Source organism: Aricia agestis, chromosome 20, assembly GCF_905147365.1.
Source record: "Aricia agestis chromosome 20, ilAriAges1.1, whole genome shotgun sequence".
NCBI lineage: Eukaryota > Metazoa > Arthropoda > Insecta > Lepidoptera > Lycaenidae > Aricia > Aricia agestis.
Genome location: NC_056425.1, coordinates 7,004,016 through 7,028,548, shown reverse-complemented (window position 1 = coordinate 7,028,548; position 24,533 = coordinate 7,004,016). Strand labels below are relative to the sequence as shown.

The 24,533-nt window shown below is 39.2% G+C and overlaps 1 protein-coding gene across 10 annotated transcripts in view; it reads left to right on the top strand.

Annotated features, from left to right (window-relative positions):
- The window catches only part of LOC121737329 (titin), a 35,829-nt gene extending 11,447 nt beyond the window's left edge, over positions 1-24,382 (top strand). The window contains exons 3-5 of one of the 10 annotated variants that reach the window (XM_042128975.1): positions 12,359-13,116; positions 13,552-14,097; positions 15,486-24,382. In XM_042128975.1, the coding sequence (XP_041984909.1) occupies positions 12,359-13,116; positions 13,552-14,097; positions 15,486-24,139 (9,958 nt within the window). In that variant the 3' untranslated portion in view covers positions 24,140-24,382. Of the gene's footprint in view, positions 1-11,226; positions 11,322-12,358; positions 14,098-15,485 lie in introns of those variants that run through there. The other 9 variants (XM_042128972.1, XM_042128971.1, XM_042128970.1 and 6 more) reach the window with 9 other exon arrangements.
- Positions 24,383-24,533: the final 151 nt, after the last annotated feature.

Below are 24,533 nucleotides of genomic sequence, written 5' to 3'. Positions count from 1 at the left end.
AAGGACATAGAATACTTTTTATCTTGGAAAAATGTACGGTTCCCGCGCGATAAACGAATTTCAGCGCATCATATTGTATATTTTTTCTGAAATGAAAAATGTCGATTCAATAAAATATGCTCGGTAAATACAACTAGCTATTTAACCGAGCTTTGCTCGGTATTTGATAAAACACGAATAAAATTACATTTTCTAAAAATGATTCCTGGCTAGATCGATTTATCGCCCCCGAAACCCCCTATATACTAAATTTCATGAAAATCGTTGGAGCCAATTCCAAGATTCCAATTATATATTATATATATACAAGAATTGCTCGTTTAAAGATATAAGATACACCATTGTCATAGCCCTAATATTAACATATGTACCTATTAAAAAAAAAAATGGATGGACTAAAATAACAAACTTTTTAAAAGACTTAGCAACTAGTGTTGTGCTGTTTATTTTTACTTTATCGATAATTTGTTACGTGACAACATTTTCGTGACATGTTTACATTGTGTACGTGTATTGTATGTAAATTGTTATAGTTTTGTATGGAACATACAGTCTGTTCTGTAGAAAAAGAAATTCGCGACTTTGCGAGTTTTAAAGTAGAGCGAATCTTAAATACCCACAATATGATATTATATTATCTCTATATTCATTAGATTTGTAAAATTAAAACTTGCAAAATATACCAAAATCTTTTAATGACTTAGCCTTAAAAACATATCATTGTGTATAATTACAAATACCTTTATTATAGTTGCGATTCGCCATTTTGAAAAACTTTATTAATCTCTGTTGGTCGTAATTGGTGCTGATTGTTCTTAATGTCAGGGGCGTGTGTTAGGTGAAGAAACTAAAGTGCCATTGTATCTTATTGTACTTTGTTTAAAACACACTTTTTGATAAACTAATTTTTAACCGGTTTATCAAGAATTCAGAATTACCTTTAATTAGAATCAATCGATGATCCACATACATAATATTATAAACAACGTAAGAAAGAAAATAAGGCTTAAACATACGGTGTTGTTTAGTTTTCAGGCCTTTAGACTATCGTGATAACGTTAAAATAGCTCACCTATAACAAGCTAGTTCACAGCTAAATTACCCATAACTTTAATAACAGCTAATAAAGGCATGGATGACGTGTATACTGTGCTTGTGGGTAGAACACAATGCGCCTACATCTGGGTTCATCAAGTGAGGCATAAATCTTATTAGAATATTGCCATGGAATATGAGGGTTGACTCTAGGATTGTCAGTTGTATTTTGTAAAGTTTTTTTATAAATTATTTAGCGTAAACAAAGGGCACTACTTACTAAACTTTTTGTTTCATAGTGTGAATTTGATTTTTACACTAAACAGTAAACAGGAAAAGTTTGAGCATGGTTCATTATTTATAACTAGAAATTGAATTTGAGGATTTTTTAAATGTAGAGGCGGGTATTTTTAGAGTCATCAGTCAATTCTTTTGTTTATTGCGTTTTTAACAAACTTTTATTAGCTTTTAAAAAGGAAACGCTTAAAAATCTAGGCGCTGAAGTGACGTAAGATTAGGTTTACATACAAGTAAATAAGAAACAAGTTCGAGCGAGGACGTAGCTGGTGAGATCACCGCCACGAATAGCGAGAGGTCGACTGCCATACAAGACACGAATTCGCGCAAGCTTTCTTCAGATAAGAAAGCAAACATGCAATACTAATTTTGGTAATGCACACATGCTGTGTAAATACTTATAAGTATTAAAGTAAAATATTTAAAAAGTAGGTTGTAGTTATAGTTACTTAAGGAGAGAAAAGAAAGAGAGTTATTTTGCTGGGCATGTTTAAAAAAAACTAGATATTGTGTAAATAAAAATTGATAAATTACATTACATACATTTAAATTAATTTAGTTACAGCATTCAAGTAGCCCAAAAAAATAATTAAAGTACACTTTATTTCTTATTTGACTATTTTCAAAGACGCTTATTAGGTAAGAAGTAAGAACAAAATTAAAAAGATTAGTAGACAGAAGCAGTACTTAATGTACCATCGAGGAAATTTATTCCTAGGCAGTTGACGGACCTACGTCATTTCGTCCGTTAGCTGTTAACTGTGATCGGTCGGATGAGTTTGACTCGCGACCAAATTACTAAGGTCTGCCTAGGAATCAACATCTCTGATAGTACCTCTAATTCAACTAGTCATATGTTAAGGTTAATATTGGATATTACTCATGCTACAATTGGATAGAAACCGTCAATATTTTGCTTACACATAGTTATTCCAAGAAGTAAGACAACTGTATCAACATACAAAACAAATATGCAGTAATAGTTGTACCTATAGTAGGTACTAGGTATATTGAAAAACATAACAACAAAGAAACATTTTAAGGCATCTTTAATCTTTTATGTCGAAGATATTAAACCAATGCAAATTGCAACTGCATTAAAGAAATCTTGTTCTTCTACCCGCACTGACCGCGATTCCATCGTCTCAGAAAGCAGTTGTATAACCAAACGTGGCCGCTGGTATTCAGGTTCACAGCATGGCTTATAAGGATACAAAAAAAAAAAAAAACATAGCTTATGGATTTGCTGAGATACGCCTCCATAATTAATGTTCTTAAGGTGTATAAATTTTGAACTTTGTTTAGCTGAAACAAGGAATAGTAACCTAAACCTAAAAAGTTATAAGGAAGGAAGGTTGGTTTTGGGGCGATTATTTTGATCTTGAGGAAATAATTATTAAATTAGTAAAGATAGAAAAAAAGGCTATTTTCTTTTCCCAAATTAAAACATTTCTAAAAGGTGACACTAACATGAGCAGCATGTAATGGCGTATTTTAGGCGTTTGCCAAAAATGGCTTTTCGTATTTTTTATATTTAAAGGCAGTAAAAAATACATAAATATCTGTATCTATTATAGCATTTATGCAACTGATACAACATGTTTTGTTGCTGATAAGTGTCTTCTTAATTCGGCAATTGTTTAATAAGGTTATCGTTCATATTGTGTGCATCCACTGATAAGATAACACCTTTATACCTGAATGACGTGTCACGTGTGACCCCACCTTATATGTTTTTTCATTTTAGTTAATACAAGAACGAAAATATTGTACTTAAAATTTAAATTAAGTACATTGAAAAAAAAAATTAAGAAACTAAAATTACTTTTTTGTAAACGTTAGAAATTATGAGTATCGATATTTAAAAAATCGATAAACTTTGTCCCATGATCCCATCCCTATGACCTACGTACAGAACGCAAAACGCGTGTAGAGTTCAAAACCTTAGAAACCACAAGTTAGATGCCTAATTTTCTGCACCTTATTGTCTCTCTAATTCTCGCAAAACCGGCTTGCATTGCCAAAATACCAGGAAGCTTACTGCAACAAAATCAATAAAAAATGATTACGTAGCCTTCGGCACGCGCAATCATGTTTTTGACGCTCAAGCGACGTAGGAGTGAACTGTTAGCTAGTCTATTAAGGTCAGCGACCATATGGTCTGTCTGCTAGACTGGTATTATATGAGTTTAAATGTGATTAGAGAAATCTATCTAAGTATAGTTAGCAATTCCTTTCAATCTTTTTTCTATGATTATTGTTCTTGATTTCGTCAACCACGCCTTTTTAAAGTCTGTAAGTCTGCTTATTAAACTGACATGTGATAGCAAGCTAGCACCATCTGAATATGACTAGTATAATAGATAGTAGTACAATAGTCTAGCCTTTCATGAGTTTCATGTAGAAACAAAATTTGTCAAAAGAATTCCTAAAAAAATCCAATTTAATGGCCCAATTAAAAAAGCAAACAAAAACACAAGACTAATAATTATTATACTGACAAATTAAAAACAGTTTTTAATGAGCAAAGTATGTTTGTGGGCTGTTGATTTGAATATGTTATCTTTATGTTTGCATATTTTATGTAGAAGTCACTTTATAGTTTATACTTTATACCTATTTATACCTACTTATGAAACCGTAGAAATAAACAAAATCTAATATAATTAGTTGTATATGACGCCCGCAACACTGTAGCGTCATTTGGAACCGTACATGTTTCCGGGATAAAAAGTATCCTATGTCCTTTCCCGGGACTCAAATAGTAACGGACAGATAGACAACTTTCGCATAGTAAGTATAATATTAAGTGTAGATAGTATGGCTACTTTGTCTAAAACGTTATAATATTGTTCCCACACTTTTTCTCAAACTTAGATCTCGTTTTTGCTTCAAAACGAGTTCTGACTATAATTTTAGGAATCTCGCTTCAAGCAGCTGTACGAAGTCAAATTACATTCCTCAAGGTCAGACATGTTTTGATGATACTTAGCCAACGGCAGCAAAATTGTAATAATCGCAAACCGAGTTAGCCTTACACCTTATAATTTATAAAGCTAGTAGCATAAAGGCAGTTAAGTATATTAATTCTTCAAGCCCCATTAAAGAGCACCGGTGATCGCGACAACAATAGAATACAATAGCATTTCCTGGAATCCGCGATCGAAGAAGCTAATCTCGCTAACTGTATATTTGCTGTAATTTGGTGAGTAGATACTTTGAGTTCCGGGAAAGGGCATAGGATACATTCCGAAAAATGTACGGTTCCGCGCGTAAACCGAATTTTGTCGCAACGAAGTTGCGGGCGTCATTTAGTTTATATTACACATGCAAAAAGCAGGACTTTGAGCTTCAGGATCATTGCTGATGATTGCTTGCTGACATTTGGAGTGAGTATAACACACTGGGCCATTAGCCAAGAATTTTTCGTTATCGCTTCGTTAGATATAGAATCGCCGATCAAAATGTATGGAATTGACATAAGCGTTCCTCAATATGACATTGACGTTCGACTCGTCTTATGTCAATTCCATACATTTTGATCGGCGATTCTATAACGAAGCGATAACGAAAAAGTCTTGGCTTACGTCCCTGCTTCTCTACAACAGACTCACAAAATATATGCCATTTAACAAGATGGCGGTGTTATTTCTGATTTAGCTATTTAGTAATTTGAAACAGTTCTAAATTTCAAGCAGCAGCTGTTTCTAAAGCGTTATTTTATAAGATGGCGGCTTTATTTCTGATTTAGCTACAGCTAAAGCCACTCAAAAAAGCTAATCGTATACGATACGAGGCTTGTAGGGATGTAGAGAGTATTTGAAACAGTTCTAAATTTCAAAGAGTAAGTAGCTGTTTTTATTTTACAAGATGGCGGCGTTATTTCTGATTTAGCTGTACCAGGCTGTACATTTAAGCCTTGCAGAGGTAGATAGTATTTGAAACAGTTCTGAATTTGAAACAGCAGCTGTTTCTAAAGCTACATTTTACAAGATGGCGGCGTTATTTCTGATTTAGATGTTTTATAAGAGCCTTATAGAGCTGCAGTCTACAAAACAGTTTTTAGTATTACCACACTCAATTTATTTCCGACACTTGATTATTTCGTACTTGAAACAACAATAAGTCACCTTGGACATTCGCGTAGGCCAATGTGGCTTATTATCACTAGCTATATCCTAGGTAATTTTGTAGGCGTTTATAGTCTTATCTGTATAACGAAATGGTTTACGTCCTGTGACTTTTTAACCACCGACTAAAATAGGGTGTACCGTAGACCGTGGTATAGAAATTATGGCACATAACATTAATCAAACAGCGAAACTTTAATATTATATAAAAATAAAATATTTTTAAGTTTAATGGTAATAACAGCTATTATTATGGTCTCACAATTTTGGAGTCCTAATTAAGCGGTCGAACTTTCAGGAGAGGCAGGTTAGTAGGTAGAAGTTCTTCTAACACTTATTAGTTTATCATTCAATCGATTTTCAAATCATAACAGCACAATATTTTATACTTCCTTTAATACATACTTCCTTTCAATTCGTTTGGATTTAAGTGTCAACAAAATGCAGATTAAAATCTTCATGCTTTAGTTTCATAATAGCTACCTCAGCTTTAAACTAAAGAAGCTTACCATTATTCCAACTCTCTAGCTACCAATGCACCATCTTTTTGACTTAATGTCAAAGATTATTCATAAACCGAATTCTTCGCATCTTAATTTTGTTAAGTAGCTTTTGTTATTATCGGTGTTATAAGTCAACGACCGACGATTTAAATAATGAGATAAATTTAATAGTTATAAAATGAGATTGTTTTGAAGATATTATTGTTTCCGTGAGATTGAGAATAGTGTAAGTACCTAATTATTAAACCATGATTAGATTTATAGGATAATAATACCTAAGTCCTTAACTGATGCTTATGGGGCTTATGCTATATGCTAGGTTTATTGAAATGATTTGTTGCATCTTTAACCTATTAGTTGAATTAGTTCTACCAAAAAGCAAAAATTGTACCGCAATAAAATACGGACTACGATCTCCCATACAATTTAAGTTATATAGGTGATGTAATTAAAAAAATATAAAAAAAATATATAAAAAAAAAAAACGATTGTGCTTAGAAGTTACTGGTAACTTATACTATGTGTACAATTTGTACATTCTTGTAGGGAGAGTAAAACACAGAATAATGTTATATCACTCAACACCACCACTCAGGCTCGTAGCTGATAGAAGAAGTGATCGTCAGACCGAAGTCGAGCGACCACTACTACTCTCCCCACTACCTGCCCAAGTACGCGGGGCATGTCTTTATCCATCAATACACTACACTATGAAACACTTTTTATGATTCAAAGTCTCAAGTTACTTTGCTAGTAGATAATACATAAAACAATGTAAGCAGTGTATAGAGTAAGTAACTCACAAATATAGAGAGTATCGTCACCAATACTTGTAATGCGATGACTCAGCAACAGATGTTGTGGCTTCTGCTTGCGAAACTACATTCTAAATACAGCCTGTGATATAAGTTACAGTCTGTATGTTTGTCTGTTTCGCATCAAATAGTCTCAGAAAACTCCTTGACAAAACATTAGCTAGAAACTTCCGTACCGTTTTTGATAAAACTTGGCCCAATTGTAGAGACCGCAAATAGCCTTCGTCCTTTTGAGAAGATTATTTAACCGACTTCCAAGGAGGAGGTTAATAATGTTTTTATTTAATGACTAGTATTTTTGTACCAAGTACTTGTCATTTATAAAGGCTAGAAAAGACCTAAAAATATCTTACTATTTTTAGGTCTTTTCTAGCCTCTACTTTTTCTCAAATTACGCGGTTTGTTCGCAAAGCCAAAACGATATTTCAAGATTTTAAGATTTCAGTTAGGTAGACTGAGTATTGAAATAAAAGTTACATTAAATATATTAAGCGTAATTTATAATTCCGAATAATTACCAATGCAAAAACATTTAAATGAATCGAGTGATGAAGTCACTTTTATTTTAATCTCGGTTGCAGTCAGGGCTACGTTCGGAGAAATAAGAATATTATTCCTTTTCTTACTCAGTTGTAGGTCATGACCTTGCGTCTTTACTTGCTGTATACCTATAGGTAAAGGTCCTACTCGCTGTAGGATAAAAGGCAAAGGTCACGTTTACTGTAGGATAAAGCTCTGTAGAACATAGATTATAGAGTAAAAGACTCTATGCCTATAAGCCCTAGAAAATGTTTCTAATTGGAGGAAGTTCAAAAGTAATTATTTATATAAGTGTGAGAGCCATGCTTCGGCACGAATGGGCCGGCTTGACCGGAGAAATACCACGTTCTTACAGAAAACCGGCGTGAGACAGCGCTTGCGCTGTGTTTCGCCGAGTGAGTGAGTTTACCGGAGGCCCAATCCCCTATCCCTTCCCTACTTTCCCCTATTCTCATCCCTACCCTCCCCTATTACCCTATTCCCTCTTAAAAAGTCGGCAACGCACCTGCAGCTCTCCTGATGCTGCAGTGTCCATGGGCAACGACAGTTGCTTTCCATCAGGTGACCCGTTTGGTCGTTTGCCCCCTTATTTTATATAAAAAAAAATTAAACTGTATACAGTAATAACGTTGCTGAAGTGACGTTTTCTTTTAATATTTTGGAAACTTAGTGGTAAATAATATTACTTACTTACTGCGGCGCAGCGACCCAAATGCCATCTTCATCCCTCGTCGGTCCGAGAATCTTGCGCAGTATTTTTCTCTCAGCTACTAACAGCTTTGTTTCCTCCTTTTGAGTTAGAGTCCAAGTTTCACTGCCGTATAAGAGTAAAGGTCGAATTACAGTTTTATATATTCGTATCTTCGTACCTCTACTTAGAACCTTGGACACTAAAATTCTATGGAGTGCCACACTACAACGAAGAGCACTTTGGATTCGGATGTCGATCTCATCTACTCTAGAATTTGTGTCGGTTATAGTGCAACCTAGGTACTTAAACTTAGCTGTTCCTATGTATGAGATGTTATCTACTACAAGATCTTCAGGTGGTCGTCGTTTATCTTTGTATCTCCGCATGTGCAAGTATTCAGTTTTGCCATGATTGATTTTAAGTCCGACTTTATTGGCTTCCTTCTCAAGGGTCCTTACCATATCCACGACGTCAGACTTTTTCTCACTCATGAGAGCCAGATCATCTGCATAGCCTATTACTTGATGTTTTCCATTAAGCTGGACGCCTCTGTCTGTTACTTTCCTTATGATGTATTCTAACGCTAGGTTAAATAACATTGGTGAGAGAGCATCCCCCTGTTTTAGTCCAGTCTCTATGTTAAATAAACTCGTATATGACCTGTCTACCCGTACCACCGTATTACTCTTACTCCTAGCTGTCTTGATCAAGTTAATAAGTTTCTCAGGGATTTGGAAATTCCTTAATATCGTGTATAGGGAAGCACGATCTATACTATCATATGCCTACAAGTTACGGAACTAACACAAGGTAAATAATATTAACTGAAAATAATAATTGGTGATTAATGATTATTGTTTTTTGTTCGGCCAGACTTCTTACTTACCCATCACAACTAACATAATATTATTTACAATAGTCTGACGATTCCTTAATTAGCTATCACAGATAACAATAAGAATACTTTTACTTAGCAATCACCTGAGATAACATGAAGAATTCACTGACGATTCCTCCTATTCATCAGATCTTTCATGCAATTGATAAGTCAATCAACTTCATTCATGAGTAAGTATTGATCAGACACTGACGCCTGATAACGGAGCCGTTTAAAAACGATTTAGGCCACTATCGATTGTTGGAATTAGGACATGTTTGGTTTATATCACTAGGCGACATATCCATATTATCGTAATCTTATTATGTAATACAATGACGTGTTATATTAAGAGGGAACGCCAGTACTGTTTATCCATACAAACGTATTCGGTATTCCCCAATTTATCCCTGGACAATGCACTAGACAAATGATTTTTTTATACAATATTGGGATCTGTTAAGGCATATGCCTCTACGTTAGATTTTTTCTAAATTTACTAATAATAAATAAAAAATATGACCCTTCAAAAATCGCAAAAATGACTGCCCCGGTAGGTACAAATTTGAAAGACCTTTAAGATAAAATAAAAACGTAGAGGCATAGACTCACTCTTCCTGAAGATATTTCAAAAAAATAATTATAGTCATAATCATAAGTGTCGGCGCAGGATGATGCGTGATGGCAATAGTTTCTACTTTCTTCGTTTAAATTCTACTGTAACCGCGTTCCCTCTTAATTAATCTCATATAAAATTTTCGTGTCGCATATTTTAGTCAAATCATGGATTTTCGTGTGTTTAACGAGGAGAGCTTAGAATGGACCAACGTCTATTTTTCAGTGGTACCTAAAATAACGTATAAGAGTAGTAGCTTATTTTTTTTGCTATGTAAGCAAAAAAAAAATATATACTACTCTACTCTACGTCTACTAGCTAGGTAAAACTAGCTGTTTTAGATGAAAATATATTTAAATATAAAATATGTAAAGTTTATGTTGCACTATTTACTACCAAACCTACCAATGTTGATATTCCATCAGATGTAGAGTACGCCATGGATGTAGTCCTGTCGAGTAGACCACGGGGATGCTGTTAGCTACTTTTTACTGCAGGAAAATGTACGGTTCCAACGTGTTACTGTATAGAGCTGAGAGCAAAAGCTCCACATAAACTTGATGATGCCAGCAACATTGCAGGCAATTGCTTACCAACAAAACTCGTCTGCACTTCACCGTTCGTGTCATAATCTCAAGCTGGCCAATTTCTGAACGGCTTCAGTTAAAGGATAAGTGTTTGAGTCACAGCTATATCGGGACCGCCTACGCTCAACGTGCTCTTTGTTTGTTTATCCCTTAGCTTCATGTCTCTGAATTCGGTTTAAATTATTAAAAAAAAACTGAGACACTTTAACGGACGCTTAATGAGCCCTTACAGTCGAGTCTTAATTAATTTTCTTTGTTAGAAGTTCGAAGCCGGCTACACGAAGAGGCAGCAGATGACGTGTCGTCGCGACACACTGGCTAGCGACACGAAGCTAGCGACACTTTCATAGAAATACATAGAAACAGTAGCGTCGCGACGACACGTCGCGGTCGTCTGCTGCCGCTTCATGTCGTCCGCTGCCAACCGGCACATTGAATAAGAAACATTAATTAATTATTATTTACCATCAAGTTAATGAAGAATTTGACATAAACCCAATATGGTCCTTTCAAACTCATCATTAAAGTTAAGTAATCAATAAAACAGATATCAGAGATATCTGTTTTATTGATTACTTAACTTACACAGCCGTAAAATCGCTTAAAGATCCATAATCCACAAGCGTGAAGGAATTTACAGGTATCAGATTTCATACTTATCTCTGAACATACAAGGTTTGTTTACCGTCGCCATGGCAACTTCAGGTAGGTCAGGTGTCTATCGCTAGGCTTCTGTAAATAACTCAAGGACAAGGTATACCTTCAACATCATTTTAGAATAGGCTCTTGTGGGGTTAAGCTGGCCTTCGACATTTTTTTCTTGTTAAAAATCTTTCCATGTAGTATGTCATATGTGCCATTAAAAATGGTTATAACTTATAAGATTACAGAAACAGGGCGCCTGCGTTACTTACGGCAGTGTTGGTTTCGCTGGCTTAGCAGTCGCTTGGGTGTTGAAAATTTAAAAAATTGTAGAGCTGTTGATAAAAATTAATTGGACTTCAATTGCTAATGTAATTTAGTCTAAGAAAGAAGTTTTGGTTAAAATTACGCGTGTAACCAAAAAAAAGAGTGAAAACTTTTTGGGGGTGTTGAGTGAAAAAGTGTAAAAGTTACAAAGGTGGTGAAAATTTCGCGATGATATCGTGTTATGGCAGTACCTCTGATGCTGCCTCCTCTGCCAGCCCCCAGAAGATTCCCTCTATACCTTCACCCTTATCGCTTGAAAAGGTTGAATATTTTTTCTGGTTCTTTTCAGTTTTTAGGGTTCCGTAGCCAAATGGCAAAAAACGGAACCCTTATAGATTCGGCATGTCTGTCTGTCTGTCTGTCCGTCCGTATGTCACAGCCATTTTTATCCAAAACTATAAGGGATATACGATTGAAACTTGGTAAGTAGATGTAGTCTATGAACCGCATTAAGATTTTGATACAAAAATGGAAAAATTATTAAAAATTTTAGGGGTCCCCATAGGTACAACTGAAACAAATTTTTTTTTTCATCTAACCTATGCGTGTGGGGTATCTATGGATAGGTCTTCAAAAATCATATTGAGGTTTCTAGCATCATATTTTCTATCCTGAATAGTTTGCGAGAGAGACTCTTCCAAAGCGGCAAAATGTGTGTCCCCCCCCTCTAACTTCTAAAGTAGGGGTATGATAATTCTAAAAAAAATATATGATGTACATTACTATAAAAACTACCAACGAAAATTAGTTTGAACGAGATCTAGCAAGTAGTTTTTTTCATACGTCATAAATGGTAAACCTTAATTTAACTTTAATCAAATCAACTGAAATATAAAAATAAATCAAAAACCTTTGAATTTCATAGAAATAAACCTTATTGCTGCTGCGGAACCCTTCATGGGCGAGTCCGACTCGCACTTGGACGGTTTTTTCACTTTACCGATATAGTCTGTATTTGCGAGAAAAGAATATATTCATAGAATTTTAGATTTCACGAAATGTAAAATTTGGGTGGACAGTACTTAATTTTATAGTTTATACTTTATATACATAAAGTGTTGATAAAGTTAGGCAGTATAAATTTTGGAACCTCTGTTTAGATCTGTTCAAATGTGATATAAATATAGCGATCTTTATTTAACTCAGACTTAGAAAGTTATAAAGACGTGATGGCTGACGACAATAATTAGTTTTCGATCAATCGTCCCCATTAGTAGCTCTAAAAATAGGCATAATACACAGTCTGATCATATTATAAAGTGGGTTCAATGTACTGATTTGACATTTCGATGTTACAGGCGTCACCGCTGCCCACACAACGATGTCCCGGAGCCATTGTTCGATGTGGAGCGCACGACCGTGGTCTCCGCGTACCAACAGGACTACGATGAGAAGCACGTCAGCCGCACCACCGCCGTCCACCATGAGGACCACCTGCGCCTCGAGGGAGACTTCCAGCAGCCAGAGAAACCACATTGGCAACCCGCCGAGCGGCCCAAGCCCACGAAACCCGAGGACAATCTGAAACCGGAGGGCGACTTCGAAAAACGACGCCCCGAGGAGTGGCGCCCCGGCGACAGAGCTCCCACTCGGCGCCCCGAAGACAACCTACGCCCCGAGGGAGAATTCACCACCCCAGAGAAACAGCAGTGGCAACCGGCCGAGAGACCGAAACAGAAGAGACCGGAGGACAACCTCAAACCCGAGGGAGACTTCGAGAAACGTCAACCCGAGGATTGGCGTCCCGGTGACAGAGCGCCGACTCGACGCCCGCAAGATAACTTGTATCCCGAAGGTGACTTTGAGACTCCCGAGAAAAAACCGTGGAAGCCAGCTGAAAGACGCGAACAAAAGAGACCCGAAGACAATTTGAAACCTGAGGGTGATTTCGAGAGGCGTAGACCGGAGGAGTGGCGTCCGGGTGACAGAGCTCCGACTCGTCGCCCCGAGGACAACTTACATCCTGAAGGCGAATTTGTTACCCCTGAAAAACAAGCCTGGAAGCCGGCCGAAAGACCGAAGCAAAAGAGACCAGAAGATAATCTTAAGCCCGAAGGTGACTTTTACCAGCGCCAGCCAGAGGATTGGCGCCCCGGTGAGAGAGCTCCAGTGCGTAAACCTGAAGACAATCTTCGGCCGGAAGGTGATTTTGAAAAGAGGAGACCAGAAGAATGGAAACCTGGAGACAGGGAACCCGTTCGAAAGCCCCAAGACAATTTGAAACCGGAAGGTGAATTCGAGAAACGGCGACCTGAAGAATGGCGTCCGGGTGATAGGGCACCGACTCGTCGTCCTGAAGACAATTTATACCCAGAAGGCGAGTTTGTGACACCCGAAAAGCAGCAGTGGAAACCAGCTGAACGACCGAAGCAAAAGAGACCAGAGGACAACCTAAAACCGGAGGGTGATTTTGAGAGACGTCAACCGGAGGATTGGCGTCCAGGTGAGAGAGCACCGGTTCGTAAGCCGGAAGATAATCTTAAGCCTGAAGGTGACTTTGAAAAGCGCCGACCCGAAGAATGGCAACCTGGTGACAGGGCTCCAACTCGCCGTCCCGAAGATAATTTACGTCCCGAAGGTGAATTCGAGACTCCTGAGAAGACCACTTGGAGGCCAGCAGAAAAGCGGGAGCAGAAGAGACCCGAAGACAACTTAAAGCCAGAAGGAGATTTCGAAAAGAGAAGACCAGAGGAATGGCGCCCTGGTGACAGGGCACCGACCCGTCGCCCGGTTGATAATCTCCGCCCTGAAGGAGAGTTTGAGACTCCAGAGAAGCCAAAATGGCAACCAGCCGAAAGACCAAAACAAACCAAACCCGAAGACAATCTGAAACCTGAAGGCGAATTCGAAAAAAGAAAGCCAGAAGATTGGCGTCCAGGTGAAAGAGCACCAGTAAAACGTCCTGAAGATAACCTGAGGCCGGAGGGAGAATTCACCACTGAACGAACAATCACACAAGATTATACTGTTGTGATTGGTGAAAGGGCTGAAGTAATACGGCGAGAAGATAATCTTATAATGGAGGGAGATTTCACAGGTAATTAATAATAATATATATTACTAGATATCCCGCGCGGCTTCGCCCGCGTGAATTAGGAATTTTACAGAAACGGTACATTTTCTCATAAAAAATATTTCCCCCGTTTTTCCCACATTTTCCTGAGTTTCTTCGGTCGTATTAGTCTTAGCGTGATAATATAATATAGCCTATAGTCTTACTCGATAAATGATCTATCTAACACTGAGATAAGTTTTTAAATCGGACCTGTAGTTCCTGAGATTGACGCGTTCAAGCAAACATACTCTTCAGGTTTATAATATTAGGTAGGTATAGATTTTTTTTAATTATCGCTTGACAAACTCGAGTCTCGATCTAAAAGACTATGAAATGGTATAATATGGTAGTGATGATGATGATGATGATGATGAATTTAATTTGCATAGTAGCATATGCTTTCTGTTCTTAAAATAACGCCGAAACTCCCAAACTTGTATCTATAAAGAATCAGGAGTTCTCTCAGCACCTTCCGAACCACGGTATACCAGGTATATCTCGGTGCAAAATCTTACTTGTTAGTAGCATATGCTTAGAATACTTCTCACGAAACCGAAGTCACCACATGTTTCCCTATAAGTTTTGAGGAGTTCCCTCGATTACTTATGGATCCTTCATCAGATCACCACTTTTGTGAATATAATATCAAATTGGGATGATACCATATATACTAAAAGAAAAACTCTTGTGATAGTACATTGCTGCATTCTTTTTTCGAATTTTTCAAACAAAAATACAAAGAAAAAATTTGCGGTACTAAAATGTTGTTTTTTTTATTAATTTTTCAACATATTTTAGTGAAAATACTGCATTTTTTTTTATGAAATAAGGGGGCAAACGAGCAAACGGTTCACCTGATGGAAAGCAACTTCCGTCGCCCATGGACACTCGCAGCATCAGAAGAGCTGCAGGTGCGTTGCCGGCCTTTTAAGAGGGAATAGGATAATAGGGGAGGGTAGGGATGGGAAGGGAAGGGAAAAGGGGAGGATAGGGAAGGGAATTGGGCCTCCGGTAAACTCACTCACTCGGCGAAATACAGCGCAAGCACTGTTTCACGCCGGTTTTCTGTGAGAACGTGGTATTTCTCCGGTCGAGCCGGCCCATTCGTGCCGAAGCATGGCTCTCCCACTTATATATGCACAAATGCTTTTACTTTTATACTTAGAACCACAGTATTACAATTATTATTGTGATACTGTGCTTTGTTCAGTTCAAAGTCTACATGCACTTAAAATGAAATTAAATTATTAAAGGATGACAAATATTTTAATTTCGAACCAGAAAAGAATTACAACGTTTAAAGTATTTTAAGATTCTTACCTCTTTTACTTCCTTGCACCAAAAATAAACACTGTGTTTTTACATTACAGATACAACCACTTCTCGTACAGAGTATGTTGTAAAACCTACGGAAAGGCCAAAACCAGTGCGAAGAAATACATGGACAAAGGTGGAAGGCGACATGATGACTGAGACGACAAGCCACTCTGAATTCATCGATTATTCTGATACAGTCGAAAGAACGACTCTTGCTACTCGCAAAATGGATAACATAATACAGGAAGGAGAAATCGAGTTTGTTACTTCAAACCAAAATGACTATACACAGAAAAATACATTGGTTGAGCGTCCACAAAGACGAAGAACATGGACAAAGGAAGATTTCGAAAATATTCACTCGACAGAAGAAATAGAAACACTTACCACAACTCAAGAGGAATATCAAACGTATGAACATAGGCAAATTAAACGACCAGAAATGAAGAAACCTAAAGATAATCTTAAGCCAGAAGGAGATTTTGAAAAACCGAAACAAGAGGAATGGTCTCCTGCTGAAAAACAAAAACCAATAAAACCAAAAGACAATCTTAAGACTGAAGGTGACTTTGAAACTCCAGAAAAAGAGCGATGGCAACCAGCTGAACGACCGACTCAGAAGAAACCTAAAGACAATTTAAAACCTGAGGGTGAATTTGAGCGACCGAAAGAGGATGAGTGGAGGCCTGCTGAACGTCGTACACAACATAAACCTAGAGATAACTTACAACCAGAAGGTGAATTCGAAAGACCTAAAGAAGATGAATGGAGACCAGCTGAGAAACAGACTCCACACAAACCACAAGACAATCTCAGACCCGAGGGTGACTTTGAAACCCCGGAAAAGGAGCGGTGGCAACCAGCTGAACGACCGACTCAGAAGAAACCGAAAGACAATTTGAAACCTGAGGGTGAATTTGAGCGACCAAAAGAGGATGAGTGGAGACCTGCCGAGCGACCTAAACAAAAGAAACCTAAGGATAACCTACAACCAGAAGGTGAATTCGAAAGACCTAAAGAAGAAGAATGGAGACCAGCTGAGAAACAGACTCCACGCAAACCACAAGATAATCTCAGACCTGAGGGTGACTTCGAAACCCCAGAAAAGGAGAGGTGGCAACCAGCTGAACGACCGACCCAGAAGAAACCTAAAGACAATTTGAAACCTGAGGGTGAATTTGAGCGACCGAAAGAGGATGAGTGGAGGCCTGCTGAACGTCGTACACAACAGAAACCAAGAGATAACTTACAACCAGAAGGTGAATTCGAAAGACCTAAAGAAGATAAATGGAGACCAGCTGAGAAACAGACTCCACACAAACCGCAAGACAATCTCAGACCCGAGGGTGACTTTGAAACCCCAGAAAAGGAGAGGTGGCAACCAGCAGAACGACCGACCCAGAAGAAACCTAAAGACAATTTGAAACCTGAGGGTGAATTTGAGCGACCAAAAGAGGGTGAGTGGAGGCCCGCTGAACGTCGTACACAACAGAAACCTAGAGATAACTTACAACCAGAAGGTGAATTCGAAAGACCTAAAGAAGATGAATGGAGACCAGCTGAAAAACAGACACCGCGGAAACCAAAAGATAATCTCAAACCAGAAGGTGACTTTGAAACCCCAGAAAAGGAGCGGTGGCAACCAGCGGAACGACCGACCCAGAAGAAACCTAAAGACAATTTGAAACCTGAGGGTGAATTTGAGCGACCTAAAGAGGATGAGTGGAGGCCAGCTGAACGTCGTACACAACAGAAACCTAGAGATAACTTACAACCAGAAGGTGAATTCGAAAGACCTAAAGAAGATGAATGGAGACCAGCTGAAAAACAGACACCGCGGAAACCAAAAGATAATCTCAAACCAGAAGGTGACTTTGAAACTCCCGAAAAGGAGCGATGGCAGCCAGCTGAACGGCCAACTCAGAAAAAGCCTAAAGACAACTTAAAACCTGAGGGTGAGTTTGAGAGACCAAAAGAGGATGAGTGGAGGCCAGCTGAACGTCGTACACAACAGAAACCTAGAGATAACTTACAACCAGAAGGTGAATTCGAAAGACCTAAAGAAGATGAATGGAGACCAGCTGAAAAACAGACACCGCTTAAACCACAAGACAATCTCAGACCTGAGGGTGACTTCGAAACCCCAGAAAAGGAGAGGTGGCAACCAGCTGAACGACCGACCCAGAAGAAACCTAAAGACAATTTGAAACCTGAGGGTGAATTTGAGCGACCGAAAGAGGATGAGTGGAGGCCTGCTGAACGTCGTACACAACAGAAACCAAGAGATAACTTACAACCAGAAGGTGAATTCGAAAGACCTAAAGAAGATAAATGGAGACCAGCTGAGAAACAGACTCCACACAAACCGCAAGACAATCTCAGACCTGAGGGTGACTTCGAAACCCCAGAAAAGGAGAGGTGGCAACCAGCTGAACGACCGACCCAGAAGAAACCTAAAGACAATTTGAAACCTGAGGGTGAATTTGAGCGACCGAAAGAGGATGAGTGGAGGCCTGCTGAACGTCGTACACAACAGAAACCAAGAGATAACTTACAACCAGAAGGTGAATTCGAAAGACCTAAAGAAGATCAATGGAGACCAGCTGAAAAACAGACACCGCGGAAACCAAAAGATAATCTCAAACCAGAAGGTGACTTTGAAACTCCCGAAAAGGAGCGATGGCAGCCAGCTGAACGGCCAACTCAGAAAAAGCCTAAAGACAACTTGAAACCTGAGGGTGAGTTTGAGAGACCAAAAGAGGATGAGTGGAGGCCAGCTGAACGTCGTACACAACAGAAACCTAGAGATAACTTACAACCAGAAGGTGAATTCGAAAGACCTAAAGAAGATGAATGGAGACCAGCTGAAAAACAGACACCGCGGAAACCACAAGACAATCTCAGACCTGAGGGTGACTTCGAAACCCCAGAAAAGGAGAGGTGGCAACCAGCTGAACGACCGACCCAGAAGAAACCTAAAGACAATTTGAAACCTGAAGGTGAATTTGAGCGACCGAAAGAGGATGAGTGGAGGCCTGCTGAACGTCGTACACAACAGAAACCAAGAGATAACTTACAACCAGAAGGTGAATTCGAAAGACCTAAAGAAGATACATGGAGACCAGCTGAGAAACAGACTCCACACAAACCGCAAGACAATCTCAGACCCGAGGGTGACTTTGAAACCCCAGAAAAGGAGAGGTGGCAACCAGCGGAACGACCGACCCAGAAGAAACCTAAAGACAATTTGAAACCTGAGGGTGAATTTGAGCGACCAAAAGAGGATGAGTGGAGGCCCGCTGAACGTCGTACACAACAGAAACCTAGAGATAACTTACAACCAGAAGGTGAATTCGAAAGACCTAAAGAAGATGAATGGAGACCAGCTGAAAAACAGACACCGCGGAAACCAAAAGATAATCTCAAACCAGAAGGTGACTTTGAAACTCCCGAAAAAGAGCGATGGCAGCCAGCTGAACGGCCAACTCAGAAAAAGCCTAAAGACAACTTGAAACCTGAGGGTGAGTTTGAGAGACCAAAAGAGGATGAGTGGAGGCCAGCTGAACGTCGTACACAACAGAAACCTAGAGATAACTTACAACCAGAAGGTGAATTCGAAAGACCTAAAGAAGATGAATGGAGACCAGCTGAAAAACAGACACCGCGGAAACCACAAGACAATCTCAGACCTGAGGGTGACTTCGAAACCCCAGAAAAGGAGAGGTGGCAACCAGCTGAACGACCGACCCAGAAGAAACCTAAAGACAATTTGAAACCTGAGGGTGAATTTGAGCGACCGAAAGAGGATGAGTGGAGGCCTGCTGAACGTCGTACGCAACAGAAACCAAGAGATAACTTACAACCAGAAGGTGAATTCGAAAGACCTAAAGAAGATAAATGGAGACCAGCTGAGAAACAGACTCCACACAAACCGCAAGACAATCTCAGACCCGAGGGTGACTTTGAAACCCCAGAAAAGGAGCGGTGGCAACCAGCTGAACGACCGACTCAAAAGAAACCGAAAGACAACTTGAAACCCGAGGGTGAGTTTGAGAGACCAAAAGAGGATGAGTGGAGGCCTGCTGAACGTCCTAAACAGAAGAAACCCAAAGATAACCTACAGCCAGAGGGTCAATTTGAGAGACCAAAGGAAGAACAATGGAGACCAGCAGAAAAACAAACTCCTCACAAGCCAAAAGATAATCTTAAACCTGAAGGTCACTTTGAAACTCCTGAAAAAACGCGCTGGCAACCAGCTGAAAGACCTGAACAGAAGAAACCGGAAGACAACTTAAGACCTGAGGGAGACTTTGAAAGGCCGAAAGAAAAAGGATGGCAGCCAGCTGAAAAACAGACGCCGAAAAAACCGAAGGACAATCTGAAGCCAGAAGGTGATTTTGAAACTCCAGAAAAACAAAGATGGCAACCAGCTGAACGACCAACTCAAAAGAAACCTCAAGATAATCTTAGACCCGAAGGAGACTTTGAAAAGCCGACACCTACGAAATGGCAACCAGCGGAAAGGCCAAAGCCTAAGAAACCAGAAGATAACCTGAAGCCTGAAGGACCAATGGATACAACTCGAAGAACCGACTATAACGTAGTTAAAGGGGAACGTATGGACGTAGTCAAACATGAAGATCATTTGAAAATGGAGGGAGTCATCGATGTTCGTCGTTCAAGAGACGATTATAAACGTATCGATAAAACAGAAAAAGTCATTATTCGAAAGCATGAAGATAATTTACGCACTGAAGGAGAATTTATTGATTTACAAGTACGCAATGATTACGGTGCTACAAAAGGTGAGAGAGCTCCAGTCGTTAAGCCAAAAGACAACCTTAAGCCAGATGGTAAATTCTATAAGCCAGAAGTCGTTCCGTCGCAACCAGCTGAGAAACGCAAACCATTTAAACATGTTGATAATATTCTTATTAGTCGAGACACCGATATTCATAAACAGAAACTAGACAGGGTTGATATTATACGAAGGGAAGACAATCTCAAAATTGAAGGTGAATTTATAGACATGAAGCAAAAGAGTGATTATGACGTCGTCACTAATAATAGAACTGCGATTACTAATGATAGAACTGCTATAGTAAAGCATGAAGATAATCTTAAAATGGAAGGCACTATGGAAAATACTCGCTCTTCAGACACATACCGTGTAGTCAAAGGTCAAAGAGTGAAACTTATACGAAGAGAAGATAATTTGAAAATTGAAGGTGTCTTTGAAGACCACACTCGTAGAGATGATTATAAAATTCATAAAGATCAATGTAAGTCTATAACTCATCAAACAGATGATAAAGTTTATAAAAATGTTCATGACAGGACACAAAACGGTGAAACGCACACTATTATTAAAAATATTGATGAAAGTGATGTAAATAATAAGACGTTTGTCACAAGGTATGAAACTATTGAAAGAAAGGGACCAATTGAAGAGTCACCACGTCCAAAAGATGTACAAAATTCAACAAGACCAAAAGATTTGAAACATGGTCCTGAAGGGCAAAAACCTCAAAGTCAAAGACCAAAATGGGGAAAACCTGATGAAAATATATTTGTTCCTAGAGACTCTCACCCAACAGGTGACTATCCCGATGGCAGCAGGCCAAAACCAGAAAATGTAGACCGCACAAGTCCTGGACCAAGAGATGTACGTCATCCAGTGCACGATACTCCTTCACGCGGATCACCTGTAAAACAATATCCTGGTGGCTATTCTGAACAAACTATAACAAATATTGTAAGAGACGGTTCAAATACTGTACTATCGGATGTTTCTTCTAGTACTGTTCACACAAAACATGACGTTTCCCATACACATTATGATCATAGCACCAAAACATCGCAACATGAAACGCACAGGAAGGTTACTGGAGTTGTTACAGATAAACCAACTAATGGAGGACCGTCAAGACATAGTACACCTTCAAGACAAGGCACGCCTTTTTCACAAGATACGCCTTCAAGGCAAGGCACGCCCTCAAGGCAAGACATGCCCATAAGACAAGGCACGCCTGATCGCCATACACCACACCAACATTTGCCTAGTAACCAAGTTAATCGCTTTGAAGATTCAAGTGAAGTGACTTCAAATACCCAGCAACAAAATTACATCAACAATAAAAATATTTCACATACACAATATGATCAAAGTACCAGAACCTCTCAAATAGCAACGCATAAGGAAGTTACAGAGTCGGTTACGAATAAAATACATACCCACGATCAAATCAAAGAAGATACGCATGACCGAATTGATTATTCAAAACAAACACCCAAAGATCAAATAGATAGCCCACAAACACGCTACCCTGAAAATCAAAAAAATGTACATCATGCAACACATGTGACAGGAGTTAATCAGGAAAATATCAACTTGTCGGATAAATCTATATCACGTCACACGAACGATAAGAATATAATATCTTCAAAGGTGGATTCAAAAACCGTTAAAAACTTATCCAGTTCCACAACAAAAACTATAAAACAAGTCACCGAGAAAAAGTTGATAGGGGGTAAATGGGTTAGTGTTACTAAGAATGTTGAGGTTGAAGTTTCCAACACTCCTGTTACTGGGAATATAAAGAGCCCATTGAACCAACCAATTAATAGTCGTCCACGCAAGCCCTCATCAGCCTTTTCTGATACGTCCAGTGACGTAACTAATGTAGGACCGTCAAGACATGGTACACCTTCAAGACAAGGCACGCCTTTTTCACAAGATACGCCTTCAAGGCAAGGAACACCCTCAAGGCAAGACACACCCTCAAGGCAAGACATGCCCATAAGACAAGGCACGCCTGAACGCCATACACCACACCAACATTTGCCTAGTAATCAAGTTAATCGCTTTGAAGATTCAAGTGAAGTGACTTCAAATACCCAGCAACAAAATTACATGAAAAATAAAAATATTTCACATACACAATATGATCAAAGTACCAGCACCTCTCAAATGGCAACGCATAAGACAGTCACAGAGTCGGTTACGAATAAAATACATACCCACGGTCAAATCAAAGAAGATATGCATGACCGAATTGATTATTCAAAACAAACGCCTAAAGGTCAAATAGATAGCCCACAAACTCGCTACCCTGAAAATCAACAAAATGTACATCATGTAACACATGTGAAAGGAGTTAATCAGAAAAATATTAACTTGTCGGATAAATCTATATCACGTCACACGAACGATAAGAATATATCTTCAAAGGTGGATTCAAAAACCGTTCAAAATCTATCCAGTTCCACAACAAAAACCATAAAACAGGTCACCGAGAAAAAGTTGCTAGGTGGTAAATGGGTTAATGTTACTAAGAATGTTGAGGTTGAAGTTTCCAACACTCCTGTTAATGGGAATATTAAGAGCCCATTGAACCAACCAATTGATAGTCGTCCACGCAAGCCCTCATCAGCCTTTTCTGATACGTCCAGTGACGTAGGCTCGCAAAAATATCAAAACAATAAAGTCGGTCGTAATGTATCAGACTCTACGTTTATAATCAACGAAAGAGAAAATGAAAACATGACAAGATCTACTCAACACTCTTCGTCAGATAGCAGAGTATCGAAACATAGCTCTGACAATATAACACATAAGATAACATCAAACCAGACGGTTTCTCATGGTGTTCGGCAAGGTGGCCACCAAATTCAAGAAAACATAGTGTCGCGAAGCCACGGAAGCGTTAACCAATCGGGACAAGTAATAAATCAATCTACTCACTCCTCTGATATTCAAAACGTTCGTAACGTTGACCACACGCAGCGCAGACATGTCACACACGTGGATAATGCTACGCCGCATCATACATCAAATCAAAATTTGAATACGACTTACAACGTCCGATCGTCCGATCAACGAGTCTCCAGCAACGTAGCCAGCGTCACGAATGCCTTCGTCCAACATGAAAATGTCAGACAGGGTTCGAACAGGAGCCACTTGAGCGACAGCGTAACTAAGACGAGTATCGAATTTCAGAAAGCTATGCACGGCGGAGACAGCAGTAACTCTACATCGACGGTCGATGCCTCAAAACGGACCGGGCACCATAAAAGAACTTCCGATCTGATAACAGACTCGTCGAACACGAACGTCGTTCTTCATCGCAAAGGGGTGCAATCTACTAACGAAGCTCACCATTCGACGAGCTCCACGGCAGCGGCGCAGCGCAAGAGCATTACCAATCTGAACGAGCGCGGAGACTACATCAGTAATTCGACGCAGAGCGCCGACAGGAAAAGCATAAGCTCCATGCATCGCTCGACGCGCGATAACATAGCTTTCATATCGCAGCACACCGATAATACGGACGTCCGCCGTCAAGTGAGAAGAGACGGTCAGTCCACCTTGGTCGAGGAGAGGCAGCCACGCGCATTGGTCAGGGATAATCTTCACGTCGGCGGTGAACTCTACGGTCGTTCCGAAGCACGCTCGTATGGAAACTCCTCGAGATCTGATAAGAACGAGATCAGCAGCAGCGTGCAGAGGGTTGAGCGCGTCGCACGCCACGGCAGTACGTCTAGCTTCGTGCTCGGGGACGGTGGCACCAGCTACAAGCGCGAGTTCACCACCCACGTGCACGGAACTTGCCCGGCTACGCTCATAGAATCGTCCCGCACTCCGTTCAAACACACTCGTGATTCTCGTGAACACAAATTTTATACCGCTAAAGTAACTAAATCCTAATCTCTTTTAAGAATTTTCAATTATGCAATAATTAATGCTACTGTTACAAAATATATTACTTGAATTTATTGCGACATTTAACAATTAAACTAACTTTGCTAGTCTAAAAATGTAATTTAACATCATATTTTATAAAGATTAAATAATGATAATTTTATGTAATCGTTGGCAGATTTTATATTATTTACCTAATCAGTTAAAATGTCAAACATTGCCATAATAAGTATATTATTATATTATCATTTAAATCGTGTTTTATTATTTCCCATCAATCATCCAAAATTTTAATACTGTACTCGGCGAAACGAGACGGTAGCGGTCATTGATCTTTTTAGTCTAGGCGCTAAATGAAAAATGCTCGCACTGTATTTAGAATATTTAAGAATAAAATTGA